The sequence below is a fragment of the Frankliniella occidentalis genome, unplaced genomic scaffold (assembly GCF_000697945.3).
Source record: "Frankliniella occidentalis isolate FOCC.00 unplaced genomic scaffold, Focc_3.1 Scaffold179, whole genome shotgun sequence".
In the NCBI taxonomy this organism is placed as follows: Eukaryota; Metazoa; Arthropoda; class Insecta; order Thysanoptera; family Thripidae; genus Frankliniella; species Frankliniella occidentalis.
Window position 1 is genome coordinate 83,063 of NW_026267305.1, and position 16,002 is coordinate 99,064.

General features: G+C 43.2%; 1 protein-coding gene across 1 annotated transcript in view; it reads right to left on the reverse strand.

The window, feature by feature from the left end:
- Positions 1–16,002, reverse strand: part of LOC113211838 (juvenile hormone esterase-like) — an 84,798-nt gene that overhangs the window by 30,522 nt on the left and 38,274 nt on the right. Inside the window, exons 7-11 of the mRNA XM_052271925.1 lie at positions 14,756–14,955; positions 11,954–12,143; positions 6,279–6,511; positions 6,048–6,189; positions 1,878–2,016 (exon numbers count right to left, since the gene is read on the reverse strand). Coding sequence (XP_052127885.1) covers positions 1,878–2,016; positions 6,048–6,189; positions 6,279–6,511; positions 11,954–12,143; positions 14,756–14,955 — 904 coding nt within the window. The remainder of the gene's footprint in view (positions 1–1,877; positions 2,017–6,047; positions 6,190–6,278; positions 6,512–11,953; positions 12,144–14,755; positions 14,956–16,002) is intronic.

Consider the following 16,002-nt stretch of genomic DNA (forward strand, 5'->3'; position numbering starts at 1 on the left):
AACTGGCGTGGATCGAGTAGAGGGGGGGGGGGGGGTGTCCTTGGGGGCCCGTGCCCCAGTTACCGCTGATAGCGGTCCTGAAGGAGACCCGAGCGTCGGCAAGCGGCCGTGCAGAGGTGCATCGTTTTCCTAAATTCAGCCGTACCCTTCAAGATCTAGACTTCAGACTTTAATACGTGGCAGAGAAAGGGTAGGCCTAGAACAATACGTCGTTTTTTCCCGAAATGTTGCTTGGTTTAAAAGTTCTTCTGCACTACATTTCCAAAACGTAGTTTTGCGCTCCTAATCGTGCCAGACAGTTTCGGGGCCGATTTGACAAGACCGACGCCAAAAGTAGTCCATTGACAGTCCACATGCCAACAAACAGGTTGAACATATGTATGTATCCCGGGTGGAAGGATCTAATGCAAAACTGTAGAACTAACTACAGTTTATACTCGTACTGTGTCAAACTAAAGTTAAACTGCAGTTAAACTACAGTTTTAAACCAGTTTGCAGAACCCTTGCGAAATCCGTAGAGTTTTTCTATAGTTTAACTACAGTTAACTGCAGGAAAACTGAACTTTAAACTACAGTTTACAAGTGCAGTATCGAGTGCAGATCCTTCCATCCCTATAGGGTATAGGGTATTCCAGGCTATCCAAAACGGAAGTAGGAAAAGAACAAATTCACTGACTCTTCCGTTTCCGTGATGGCTCTGATTGGTTGAGCTCATCACGTGTCACGACCGCGTTCCAGGTATGAAAAACTGGCAGGTCAGTTTCGAGCTCGCCACCATATTTGAGAGGTAAGAATCGGACCAAACTACCATGGCAATTTCTCATACTGAGCAGACCGAAACAAATTAATCAGTGAGTGTGTTCTTTTTCACTTCCGTTCTAGATAGCCTGGAACACCCTATTGGTCTAGAGCGCTAAGCGGAAGTAGAAGAACAGAAACGGAAGATAGAAAGGGGCCCGCACTCCTCCCCGGGCGCTCCCCCACTCCGCACAATGGAGGAGAGGGGGACGGCCCGGGTGCCTTTCCACCTTCCGTTTTTGTTCTTCAACTTCCGCTCAGCGATACGATAATCACCCGTTTTCCAGTTGCGCACTTTATTTAACGGGCGCAGCCTGCTACGTGAGACGTGGTCTGGTCGAGGGGAAAATCAGTTGGGTTCGTAGCGTACGAGGTATTTCGTACTATTTCTCTTGCCGTAGCGGGCATTTCTCCAGCTATTTCGGTTATTTCTCGCCTATTTCGGATTATTTCAGGGTAATTCGCGGTATTTGGGAGTATTTCAGGGGTATTTCACGACTATTTCACCGACTATGTCACATTTCGGGGAAAGGTGTACGGACTATTTCGCAAGTAATGATTTCCCCCTCGGGTCTGGTGTACCTATAGCTAGTTATTTTCCAAACAGTCCGTGCTCGATCACTTTATGATCGTATTCGAACGAACAAATCTTCATTGGTCCGTTCATTCCAGTTGGGAGTAAGCCATGTTCGCACAGCGCTGGATCGCATCTTTATAGGGTATTCAAGGTAAGCTTGGCGCCGGAAATGGGAGGCGAAGTTGACTTTGGTCCGCTCTCAGCCTCATGACTTCTGTATCCGTGCGTCTGCTGTCCATTGCTCTGTCGCGCTTGTTAGCTACGACATCTTGCTTTAGATTATTACGATTACGTGTAATTATGCCAGCAAATCTATTTTAAATAATATTTTCATTCTAGAAGTCGAGATTGAGATCTAAATCCCCCATGTAACCTAACGCCACCATGCAGTCGACAGCAGACGACCGGATTTAGAAGCCGCGAGGCTGAGATTCAACCAGCGCTATCCTTGCCTCTCGTTTTCGGCGCTTCGCTTGTCCGGAACACCCTATTGTAAACGTACTGCCCCTTGATGAAGTTGGTGAACAAAGTCGTGGTGTATCGCAGAACAGATGGTCCTAATCCACTTCCTTTGTAGTCCTGATGTATGTCGACAACACCAGGATGAAAGACGTACCCCAGATCATCCGCGTGGCACGTGGCTGAAACAGATTGATTTCTTAACGTGGTTTAAAATTAACAGAACCCGTATTTTCTTTGTAACAAATCTGCTACAACAAACCGGGGGTTAGCAAGAAACGGTGTTTTGTGATCCATGAGTGAACTATTCCCTCTGAGTACCCGACAATGCGTTTGGAGCCTTTCATAGTTTTATCCCAATAATAATAGTGTATTTCGACTAACGGAGGAAGAAGAAGAGCGGGTAGAACATAAACGTTACCGATTGGTCGAAAGCTTCCCGCCCTTACGTCACGCCGGTAGTGGGGGTAAGCGCTCGGCCAATCAGGAACCTTTATGTTCTACCTGCTATTCTTCTTCCTCCGTTGGTCGAAATACACTATTCACCGAAAACACTGATCAACCTGATGGTGCGGTAATCACCGAATTTTTGGTTAAATACCGGATTTCGGTAAACCCGTTTTTATAAACAGAACATCGGTAAAACGGCGTGGGCAAATATACCGGGTAAAACCGAAACCGGTTCACCGGCCAACCCTAACCTACCAACCAACTTTAGAAGCACACCCATTTTCTTTGCCATCCCATTTTATTCCCTTGAGTGCCGCTGTAACAATATCCGTTTTACCTTCAAAGGAAAACCTCAGCCCGAGAGAAAATTGTTTTTTTTTTTTTTTTTTGTTTTACTCTTCCACAAAACGATAGAGTAAATACATACTACCCCAAAACAGCACAGTTTAAAACAAATCCTTGGATTACCTTGGACCATTTCGGGGCTCAATAAATATCAGTATGAACATTGCAAGACCCATAAAGAAGAATACAAATCTAGTGGGTCTCGAGCCGAGATACTGTAAAAACACATTTGAGGTCCTGTGAAAAATTTCTGGAGCCTGTATGGCTGACGAGCACGCACACGGACTTGTCAAACTGGTGTCTCATCCGAAATTCGTTGCCTATCATGCAAATTTTGACGGGAAGATTGTTAGACTCGTTAATAATCCATTAAATTTAAACTAAGGTCAACGAATTTCGGATGAGAAACCAGTTTGACAAGTCCGCGTGCGTGCTCGTCAGGCAGGTACTGGCCCGGTGCAAAGCAGTACCGTCATCGTCTTTTATCAGGCCCGGCGGCCTGAATGAATCTTGCCAGTGGCTTGGCTCTCGGTACCCGAAAAGATAAAGGTCATGCCCTTCTGTGACCGTGGTGGCGCCCGTTAGATTTCACCCCGCTTTGTCGCTACAAGGGCGTAAACTGAGGTGATGATTTTGAGCAATTTCACACATTTTTGGCTGCTGCGCGAAAACAAACATCCTACAGCTTTTTAATTTTGATCACAGGTGCATTTCATTACCCCCTAAGCTGCTGTAAAGCAGTTTTGCCACCACTCCCCCCTGAGGGGCGTGTCACAGGGGTGGTAACCTCTACCCTAAGGATTGTTTTTCAAAATCGTCGCGTTTTCCACCGGGGACTTTTTCAGGTCGTCCTACACACTATCAACTGAAGTTTACAGACTTTTCCAGGCCTCCTAAGTGTGAAATATGCGAGGGGTCTGCAACTCGCCTCAGCCGTACACTTTTGAGTATAGATTATAAGGATTATAGCGTGATTATGAGATTATAAGAATGATTATAAGATTATGGAATGATTATAGGATTCTAGAAAGATTATAGATGGATAATTAAAATCATAATAAATGGAGAATGACAACAAGATGAGGAAGAGGAGGGAATACCACTTTCCGCGCATGTTTCAGCACGGTTAGATACCGTGCGGGCAGGAAGGGAAAGGGGGGGGGGGTTACTTAAAACGTCATGGTTACCTAATCGACCCAAGGTTTCGTATCTGGGAACCGATTTTGGTTTTTGTCTAGAAAATAAAGGGTATTCATGAAGTATGACCCCACTCCAATTTAGGGCTCTTTGGCTCAAACGGTTTACATATACCAAAAATTTTGAGGCAAAGACTACGTATTTGAGAGGGAGTAAACGGAAAACTGTATGAATCCTTGAAGTGAAGTCAAAACTGACTACACCATTGGAAAGAGATTTGAAAACTGATTCAAAACCAACCATGCTGCTAAAAGTTGGATTTTTTTTCCTACCCCTCGATTAAATATATCAAAAAAATTTAGCAGAATGTCGTAACTCTCTCATAACCAAAATAGATAGTCTTCAACTGTCATCAAATTTGGTTTGCAGTTCCCTTAAGGTCTCTCAACATTCTCTGATTTTTAAAGAAAGATAATATTCAAATTTTGGACAAATATTTTTTTTTAGTATTCAACATAAAGAAGCTTTATTTTTTTATTTTTTTTCAAAATTTGTATATTTTCTTTCTTCCAAATTAGAGAATGTTAAGGGACCTTAGGGGATTTTGCAAACCAAGTTTGGTGACAATTAAACACTATCTATTTTTGTTTGAGAGTACGATATTCTGCTAAAATCTTTTGATATATTTGATCGAAGGGTGAGAAACAAAAATCCAATCTTTAGCTTGGTTTTGAATAAGTTTTCAATTCTCTTTCCAATGGTGGAGTCAGTATTGTCCTTATTGCAAAGATGCATGGAGTCTTACCTATACCCCCACTAAAATACGCAGTTTTTGCCTGAAAATTTGGGGTATTTATATATCCTAAACCGTTTGAGACTCAGAGTTAAGATTTGAAGTGGGATCATACTTCATGAAAACCCTTTATTTTCGAGTCAAAACCCAAAATCGGTTACCAGATTCGAAACTTTTGGTGGATTAGGGAAAGAACTAATCTCATACACTTGGTCAGACTTGTCCACACCATCGCTCCCAGCTCCCCAGATAGTTCTTTCTTCATGACAACATTCCACTCTTAAAAGCGAAAAAAAACTTACAAAGAAACGGATTTTTTGAGATATTTTCGAGTTTTCTCGTTCTCTTTTTGCCGCTGTGTGAAGCGGGATGTTGACATACTACACATCGTTCAACTCAGTTTTTGTCGTAGATCACGATTTGGGATCCATTTTTGATGTAAAGTGAAAATTGGAGGAGCAAAACGCCCATAATACACCAATGTGAAACTTGTGGCCCCTGGTTCGAACACAAGATTTTGTCCGAAAAAAATATAAAAAATATGGTCAGTCTTAGGATATACCAGGGCAACATTTCCGCGTTATTACAATTCTCGAATCAAAAACATGCAAAATTCGATCACCCCTATTGTAGACCCCCCGACTTCAATACAACGTCTTGAAATAAGGACGCGATTTCCACGATCAGTGTCATGAAATCTGACTATTCCAAGACGAGGGCGAGTATTTCGGCACATTTTCAAGAAAAACTATTCAAGTGATCAGATCGCTCTCGAAATCCACGAAAGTATTTTGTAATAACAGAAACTTATTTTACCGTGTGCAAGAAACAATGGACTTTGAAAAATTTAATGTTTTGCACTTCTTTCGTGATTTTTGAAATTTAAAACAAATTATTATGAAAGTACGACGACAAAGTTTTGTAGAGCTCAGGTCAGGGAACAGAATGAGCATTCACCCACTTCGATAGCACAAATAGGTTAGGAGCTATGTACAGAAATCCATTACGGTGCAGAAATCCACAATGGCGGACTTTGAACGCCCGTATGAGCTGATTTTAGGGGAACTCCGCGAGAGTACTCCCAGGACTTACTATAAGCACACAAAGTTCCCTACGGGTGCAAATGTTAATTAGTCGGCAAAGCGATTAGCGAAGCCAGTAACCGAAAAAGTTTCATTCTGTTTGTGGGTGTGCTCGTTTGTGTTTGTCAGTTCGCACGATAACTCGAGAGGGAATTGAGATAGCGATCTAAGAATTTCAGGGTGGCTAGGCACCATTAAAAGACACTTCGAATTCTAAGATTAGCATTTAAAAAGATCGAAAACCACAAGTCTGACAATTTATTAATTTACAAATATTTTTGTATGGGTTCCGAAGTAGCCCAGAAAAATTAGATAAAATAAGGCCACTAACACTGGCTCCTTAAATAAAGGGTTACACTAACCACCAAGAGAATCTTTTTTGCTTTACAATGTATTTGCGACTTACTTGTAGCATACGTTATATTCAGAAGATTCCTTGATAGAAAATTATACTTCGAGTCCACATCTGTCTCGTAAAGAAACACGTCACCACGGCAAAGACGGAGGAAGTTTAGGACTGGGCCAACGAACTCCATATCACTTATTACCTGAAATAAGCGAGTCAGTAAATAAATGTTGTCACCGGAGCAAAATCGTTTCAATCGTTTTCTGTATATGCATTCAGCAGCTGCCTTACGTTGATATATTGCTGTCGTGAAAATGTGTCTTTTCCATCGAAGTACTTTTCCTTCACCATTTTGAGAATCTCCTGCTGCTGGGAAGCAGAGCCTGGACCACTCTGAATACCTTTAGCGGCTGCTACATGCGTAGAAACTCTCAAAGCCAACCTAGAGAGGATCTCATTGAATCTTCTGTTCAGCCTCCCTAGAAAAGCAGCTTCATCGCCATTAAATGCCTTGCTGATGACACCTACAGCATAAACAAGAGAGAACAGAAGTGGAGAACATTGTACAATGGGGAATATTATTCCACACTCAAATTTTACGGGCATAGAGCAGTCACACTTTATACTTAATGTATGGTAGGAATTATGAGCACTCTGACTGATTTTCTGAAAGGTTAGGTGACGTTACTCAGCAGCATGGTCAGGGTTTAAATACATTTTACCCGGGTAACCAGATAAAACTGAAACCAGCTTATTCATTTACATCCACATTACACAAATTTTCAGATGCGGACAGAGTCTTATTTGAAAGAATATTGCCCCAACTGCAGGATTTTTAAAACTCCTTACCTCCTTAATTACTACACTTTCATTGCAATTTCCGAGAATAATTTTCTTATTTTTGTCCTACATGATCTTCAGGTCGCAACTTTGCCTCAAAGTTTGAAAAATCGCTATTTTCCCACTTAAATGTAAGCTTTGCCCGGAGATCGACCCAGAGCATTCCAGAAACGTCACACCTGTGCCAAATGTTTTCAGTAGGTACAAAAAGAAGTTTCCAGCCCCTGTGGGTCATGGTAGTTCCAGAACGAGGTGATTATAATTCGAAAAAGAGTAAAAACGACCGAAAATGCATCTTAACGTACCCCATAGTACACTACCAAGCTAAGTAGAGGAGGGGTGGTTCACCGGGGATTTTTTTTTGCGAAAGTATGTGTCACTGAAAGTTTGAGGATGGGGTGGGAAAATTTTCAGGGGTGAGGGGGAGGAGGAGGAGGGGGAAGTAGGTGTACAGATCTTAGCTTTTGTGAAGCGTGATGCTTACTAACCCAGGGTTCACAACGAGGAGGTGCCTATACTTCGACTTTGAAAATTAGTACGCAAACAAAGGACGATTCTAAGCAACTTTTGTTGAATAAAAATGTCTCTAGAATAGATATTTACAAAACAAGCAGGCCCGCCCTTCCGCCAAACGAAGTTGCCAGCTTCGCTTCGCTGCGCCGGCAACTCCGTTCGGCAGGGGCCGGGCCTGCTTGGCCTGGCCTGCGGCCCGACCATTTTTGTCACGCGATTTGCTGTAGAACATAATCAAATGATGTAACGGGCCTTCGGCCCGCAAAGCCCGTCGTCCTTAAAATTTGCCCCGTAGACACGAGAAAGGGATGTAACGGTGAAACACCGCGACTACAACCCACCCTTCTGCTTAAAAAACATTTTTTGGGGTGGGGGGAGGAAGTTTCTTACCTCTTTTGCGGCTCTGGGCCTGCTTTTACATTTAATTGTTCACTACAGCAATTTTCGCCAAAAGGGCTCTACTTTGACGAGTTACCCCTAAGGAGACCATCCAATATTTTCGAAAATTAATGAATTCATTTTTGGGCCACTTTTGTGAGAGAAACTCACTCTAGCGCCTAAACGGTTAGAGATAGAGCAAAACGGGAGGGTCTTTTTTTGACGAAAATAAGCTAAAAATTGCCGTAGTGAACAATAAGTTGTAGAAAAAGGCCTAAAAACCGCAAAATAGAAAGGAAACTCTCCCCCTACCCCCAAAAAACGTTTTCTAAGCAGAAGGGTGGGTTGTAGTCGCGGTGCTTCACTGTTACATCTCTTTCTCGAGTCTTTGGGGCAAACTCAAAGACCACGGGTTCAAGCGGGCCGAAGGCCCGCTACCGCTACATCATTCGATCATGTTCTTCAGCAAATCGCGTGACAGAAATGGTCGGGCCTACGGCCCGATCATCGCCGCTGGCAGGCCAAGGAGGCCCGGCCCCTGCCGAACGGAGTTGCCGGCGGAGCGAAGTGGATTACCTACTATTACTACCTTGTTGATTCTTTCATGTAAATCTGTCAAAATTAGCACTTTTTAATGAAAAGGAAGCCTCCACGCCGGCCACCGCTCTATGCATCCGCTTTTGTTCTTCTTAGTAACGAACAGCGCTCCATTGAAATAGCCAATTTTGGAGTAATAAGTCCCCGACAAATGCTGTGGGTATGTCAAATTTTGGGACCGAAAAGCCCTGTTCCCAAATACCCTCCCAATAACTCGTCTCGGGTGTCAGCGCCGCAGACCTAGCTGTATGTGCGCCAGGCGCGTCGCAGCGTGACAGTGTTTCGAGAAATATCGCCAAGCCTGTTAGGCAAGACGTGGTGTATTTTTAGCCTTAGGGGTCACTCCTGGACAACGAAACGCCTGGTGCAAATCCCGGCAACCACACCTAAGGGGGTGAAAGGGGGCAACAAGGAAATAGGGGTCGGTCCAAAAAGTAGGGAAAAAATAATTTTGTTATGGTCTCCGATGGGGTAACTCGTGAAAGTAGAGCCCTGTGAGCGAAAATTTTGTCCGTTTGACTCTATCTTTCACCGTTTGGGCGCTAGAGTGCTTTCTTCGACGAAAATACGACGGAAAAGACCACGTTGCACATAAAGACGTACAAGGAGGCGTCCAATCGTGAAAGGTCAGAGGTAGTACCCCCCCAAAACAGTTCATTCTGAGTCAGGTACGACACTCCGAGTTACCGTATCTTTTACCGTTTAGGAGCTAGAGGTGGATATATTGAAAACAATGGCAAAAAGTCAAGTTTTAAGACTGTTTGACAAACAATATACAATCTAGAAACTGCGTGGGTTAATTTTTTGTAAGCAAAGCAGGAGGGTGGAGTGTAGTCACGGTGTTACAGTCTTTTGTCATGTCCAATGAGCAAATTTCTAGGGCCGCAGGCCCCCTGCCGGACGCTTTATTTACACTCAAATATGCAAAAAGATTTACCGGTCACATTATTTATTTGATGATGCACTTTAGTAAATCGCGAGACTGAAATGGTCGGGCCGAAGGCCCGACCATCGCCGCCGGCAGGCCAGGCAGTCCCGCCCCCTGCCGAACGGCGTTCCCGGCGCAGCGAAGTGGAGCTGGCAACTCCGTTTGGTGGAAGGGCGGGCCTGCTTGTTAGAGTGGGCAAGCAGTACGCGTATTTACAAATGCTCGTAGGCCCAGCCAGGTATGAGAAATTCGCCGCTCGTCGGCGCGCGCGCCCATTACTCTGCGCTACGGCGGTCGGCTGTCGGCTCGCAGCTGTACGTACAGTGACGAGTGGACGAGTGTTGATGTGCGTTTGCTTTAGTACAGTTTAGAAATTCAGTTTATGCATTATTTCGGTGACTAAAAGCAATGTACCAGTTTATGCATTATTTCGGTGACTTAAAGCAATGTACTAAGCTCTGGGTAAAGTCTCAGAGGAGACAGTCCAGAGCTGTATGAAATAAAGTATTTTTTTGATGAAATATTTCTTTTGATTCACCTTGACATTCTTATTTTAAAAAACTTGGTCCCATCTTGTGGAGTGCACTTGTAGTTTTAAAGTTCACTCTCTCTAAAATACTAAAATTTGTGCTTTTCCATTACTTCCTCTAACAATTTTTTCCTAGATTGTTTGTCAGCGGCTGTATAGGTGCAACAATATTCAGAGGGTTTGGACTCAATTATAGGAAGTATATTCTGATGACACACCAAATCTGTGTCATGTGAGCTCAAACGGGGAAAAAGATAAACATTCCAAAAATATTTAGGTCAGATTGCGGGTTTAAGAGAGTGTGATTAGAACTTTGGCGAATCATTTCAGTAAGTTAAAATCTGACTACACCATGGCAAACAAGAATCAAAAACTAATCTTAGATCAACCAAAATAAAAATACAAATTTTAATTTCAAGGTGTTCGACTAATATATGATATCAGCAAAATTTAGTTCAATACCGTGACTTTTCTAAAACAGTATGATTGGCTGAGCGATTAGCGAAGCCCATTACTCCACTGACCGGAAAAGTTTCATTCTGTTTGTCTGTCTGTCTGTCTGTTTGTCTGTCTGTCTGTCCGCACGATAACTCGAGAAAGAATTGAGATAGCGACCTGGGATTTTCAGGGTCGTTTTGTATCATAAAAAGACAGATCGAGTTCGAAGATGAGCATTGTAGCTCAAAAATTGGCTTTTTAAAAAATCAAAAACCACAGGTTGCAAAATATTTATTTTTTAAAAATTTATTTTTATGAGCTTCTAAGGGGTAACTCGTGAAAGTAGAACCCTTTGGGCGAAAATTTTGTCCGTTTTGCTCTATCTCGCACCGTTTGGGTGCTAGGGAGCATTTCTTGGCGAAAATAAGGTGAAAACGACAAAATGGTCTATTAAATCGTAAAATGTAACTCGTCTGGGGTGTCAGCGCCGCAGGCCTAGCTATATGTGCGCCAGGCGCGTCGCAGCGTAACAGTGTTTCGTGATATATCGCGAAGCCTGTTACGCGAGACGTGGTCTGGCGTACATATAGCTAGTAGTGTCTGATTGGCTGAGCGATTAGCGAAGCCTATTACTCCGTCTGGTCGGAAAAAACTTTGTCTGTCTGTCTGTCTGCACGTCTGTCTGTCTGTCCGCACGATAACTCGAAAACGAGTTGAGCTAGCGACCTGGGATTCTCAGGGTCGTTTTGTACCACAAAAAGACAGGTCGAGTTCGAAGATGAGCATTCTAGCTCAAAAACTGGATTTTTAAAAAATCAAAAACAACAGGTCCCAAAAATGACGTTTTTTAAAAATATTTTTTTTATGGTTTTCTAAGGGGTAACCCATCAAAGTAGAGCCCTACGGGCGAAAATTTCGTCCGTTTTGCTCTAGCTCAAACCGTTGAGGCGCTAAAGGGTATTTTTGACGAAAATAAGCGAAAAAATGTGCAAGCATGCATGCTTAGTCGAGGTGATAGGTCGTCAACGGGCCGTAGGCCCGTACCTTTGTGTACATTTTTCCATTACCCGACTCGGGTGTCAGCGCTGCAGGCCAAGGTAGATGTATGCCAGGCGCGTCGCAGCGTAACAGTGTTTCGTGAGGTATCGCGAAGCCTGTTACGCGAGACGTGATCTGGCGTACATCTACCTTGTTATCACTAAAGCTGGCCGACTGTTTCCCCTAAAGAACCTTCACATCCTCGAATTCTTAGAATATACTTCCAACAGTTGAATTTTAGCCCACAAAGAAAAAATGTTGCTACATAAATGCACGGAAAAACACAAATTTGGCTAGTAAACAGAGGGTGAACTTTGATACCGTACATGAATCGGGAAAAATATTTCATCACTATTATTATTATTTTGAAAAACACAAATAACGCCCCCAATGTTTCAGTTCACCAACGTGCTGATTATATTATTTGTTGCTTTACTTCTGAAAAGTATGAAATAATGCATAAAACAAATTTCTTAACTTGGCTCAAGGAGATGCCTACCAACGGAAAACGTCCTTACTCGTCACTGCCGCAGTAGCGCGAAGAGTGGGGAAGCGCGCCGCCGAGCGCTGAATTTCTCATACCTGGCTGGGCCTACGAGCATTTGTAAATACGCAAGCAGTACTTGGTGGCTCATTGTTGCAGCCCCTGCCATAAAAAAGAGCGCTAACCCCAAAGTCCAGAAAATCTAGGAAAATTTTACGCACCAACTGCGTACAGGCTGGCACTTTCTTGAGCTGTTGTCCCGGTTAGAATTGGGACGACAGTTTTCACTTCCGGCGCTCTCAGCAGGGTTTCGGGATCCGTAGTCAACAGTATGGAACCCGGAAGATCAGCTTGGGAGGCCGATGGTGATTCAGAAGTCATGGCGAACTTAAACATCATGTTTGGATGAGGCTAAAAACAAATGATTAATCATTGAAGTTTTTTGTACTTACTTTTTCAATCCGCATTTTTAGCCCGCTCTTCTGCTATCGAAAAGCTACCCAACACCGTGAGGAACGCGATATCGATTCGATATCGAAACGATATCACCACATCGTTCTCCTGTCGATATGCTGCATGTGTCACCCGAGTACGTCCAAGTATCGCACAAAGTGTCGTCGTGTTGGTTCAAAACGAGAAGGTGGCGACACCAGTCGTCCAGCTAGCTGAAGAGCTGGAGCCGAGTTGAGCCGAGCGCGACCCGAACAACACGTACTCTGCTGGCCGGCAGCTCGCGCTCGCAACAACACAAGACTCGAGGTTGACCAGTTTGACTGTGACAGTGGTCACAGATCAAGTTTAGACCTGTCGGTATTCCCAGGTGTTACAATAAATGTTTTTACCATGGGTGATAGACCAGTAAGTATTCTAATTCGTCGGCGTCGATCTAATAAATAGTAATTATTGTTGAAGGAAAAGGAGATTTGGGTTGACTATCGTTTCCTTATCTGGTGCTAAAAATCCCGTAGTTAAGTGAAATTTTTTCTAGTGGAACAATTTCATTACTGCTGCACTTGCATGTTTGTTTACTTTTATGTGCGTTTTACTTTTTTATCGTCTTTCATATTTCTCAATATCTTCCCTCCTTTTTCTAATTGCTGCTTTGCATGCTCTTGCTTTGTGTTTGCTAAGATAAATCCAAGAGTGCATAGAAGAGCTTTCAACAGAGATGCTGACAGAAATTTAGAGAGGGAGAATCGCTTTAATGCCTAACGAGCTCTAGGGCAAAGGCCATTAAATTATTCTTCTGACAGCAACGATGAAGAACTGGAATCAACTTATGAAAGTGAAAATGACAACAACAACGACAATGACAATGAAGCTTGAATTCCAAGCAGAGGGAATCAGATGCAAGCAGCTCTGCTTGTTTTTCAAGCCGCCGTCTCGAAATACAAGCAGGCGGACCGGCCGTCTTGAATTACAAGCCGCATTGGAGGATCTCAAGCAGAGCTGCTTGGAAAACGTACTGGTTTTCAAGCCTCCAAATGAGGGTTGCTTGTTTTTTACCCGATCTGCTTGAAAACTGGTATTCTCAGCTTGAAAACCAAGCTGCCGTTTTTACCGTGAACTTAATGAACCTGAGATAGAACTGAATCAGCCAAAGACCAGTATTACTTAGTTTGACTCAGTACCCTAAATCTACTGCGGGAAGCTGTACAGTTACTGAGTCACGCTCAGTTTCTCCATTCAGTTAGCGTCAGTCGCAGTTCAGCTTTTGCACTGACTGCCTGTGGCTAGACGTCAGCTGAGTGGACCTCAGTAGCCACGACTCAGCAAACAGCAGTTCGATTCAGTACAGAAGATCACTGCCGTTACCTGATCGTGGACTGAACCGCTATCAGCTCCCCGAATCAGGTGTTAGTCAGTTCTACTCAGTAACAAAAATGTACTGCGGAAAGCTGTACCGCTGCTGATTCACGCTGAGTTTCTCAATTCAGCCAGCGTCAGGTCCGCTCGGTACTATATCAGTTACCCGATCAGTTACTATCAGTTACCTCAGGAGATGGTCAGCACGACGCAACTGACGTTCGGTCTTATTTCACTTACTAGTTCAGTTACTATCAGTTTTGTCAGTATTTCTACACGTGAGCGTAAAGACGTCAGTCCTAGGTTGGCTTCGAGTTTGGTAAAGTCAGTTGTTTGTCAGTTTGATCAGCTTCGGAACAGCTTAAAGTAGTTTAGTTTCAGTTAACGTCAGCTCCACGCAGCTGTACATCAGTCAAATATCAGTTAACCGCAGCCTAGGATCAGCTCATTTTTTAACACGGGTCATCGGACAGGTCTCAAATTTGGCACAGACTCAGATCGAGTAATAATTTTGCTAATAAATTCCACTTAAGCATATGTCAATTATTATTTTTTTAAACATCGTAACATCACGTTTGAAACGCCAGGAAAAATTGGTGGTTTCAGATATACATTTTCTGAAAACGGCAAACAATAGGTGAAGCATTTTTGCATCATTTGCCGTTTTCGGTAAAGTGCTGTTAAATGGTATCTATCGAGATCCCGATATTTGCTAACGCTTCAAACTAGCATGTGTGTCGCGCGGCCAAACTGCACCTGTGTGTGTCTTTTTTTTTTTTTTTTTTTTTTTTGTTTCTTTTAGCAGCCTTCCGCCATCCAAACCGTTTTCGCAGCGGTCAAGTCAAGCCTTTTCGCTGGCAGGTATCGAAGCACGTGTGAGGGATTCGCGTAGGATAATCCCCAATTCCCCTAAAACTAAATGGGAGCTGCTTTGTCGTCTGGGCATTGTTTTGTTCCAGTTCATTTAATATGCCTTCTTGCGTGCCCTTTGTGCTGTGATTATTGCATTTTTATACTCTGTGAGCTGTTGTTATAGTAATTAGTATTAATAAGTAATGTCGATCCGAGACGTTGTTTCGGGGTGGAATTTAGCACCTTCTAGCCGTCGATGGTTAAGTTGATGATCCACCTCCATTCAATTATGTCCGACAATGTTTCATCTGCGTTGATTAAATGTTCATGTTCCCATGGGGTGGACACCCTACCGTGGTACATACCTCGTTCATGAGCATTGCCAGGTGAGCTGCGTTAATCTGCTCGCCTGTTGCCTTCCGAAGTGTGTCTTCCACAGTTGATGTTGCGTTGTCTTTGGCACCAAGCATCGCCGCGAGCTCTCGCGCAGCCTCCAAATGCGAGTCCGTGTACGCCACGGTCGTAAGAGCGTTTCCACTCATGAGAAGGGCACGGGAAAAGAGACCTGCCACCAAAGATGCACAAATTCTTGGAAGTGCGCTGAGCGTAAGTAAAGCCCATTACGCCACTGACCGAAAAACTTTCCTTCTGTTAGTTCGTCTGTGCACACGATAATTTGAAAACAAATAAAATTAACAATCTGAAATTTTAGTGTAGTCTCGCAATATAATGAGGAGGGTACACTGAAATCGGGTTTCACTGAAAGACTTGCCACCAAAAATTTTTTTGCACCTGTTACAGTTCAAGCTAAAACTCTTTCACAACAAAGACATCTTTTTTGGGTCTAATGGTTTAGGAGATACACTGTTAGGGAAAGTGACATAACATTAACATAACATTAATTCCCTACACACTGATCGTTAAATCTCTAAAACTAATCATAGTCGTCGAAAACTGCAAGGTCCCTAATTAGACAGGAACAACTAATTGCATTCAGGTTTACAATATTTTTGTAATGAAATTGTTTAGTTGTACATTCAGGTTTACTAATAGCCTGTGAAAACACTAAGATTAATCGTAAATAAAGAAATTATTCAGCAAGATTATTGAAAAGTCCAAAATGACAACTCGCAATTAAATTTAAGCAATCGGTACCCGATGACTTCCTGTTAAAAATCATGGTAATAGTATAGCAAAGTGACAGCCACAGTGCCTCAGACTGTGTGGTTAAAGGTACCCCTTTCCTGCAAGGGCATTAAGGGAAGATGCCCAATGATGGACACCTTAAGAGATGCATCTGCCCAGTGATGGACACCCCTTCTTCTTGGAATTTAAAGAACGGAGCGAGGTAGATTGTCTTTTATATATATCCCGGTAGGAGTCTTAGGGGAGAGTGGGGCACATTGGTCCATGGGGCACATTGGTCCACCATCAAGTTTCACGAGGATAGAGCAATCGCAGTGACCTGACTCACACTATAGAAGAAGCCATTACCACCCTGACTGATTTTCTGGAAGGTATGACAAAGTTCACTGGCAACCATCGGATTGGCGAGGGGTTAAATATTTTTTAACCTCAAAATCAGGTAAAAGTAAAACGTCTTTACTCCACA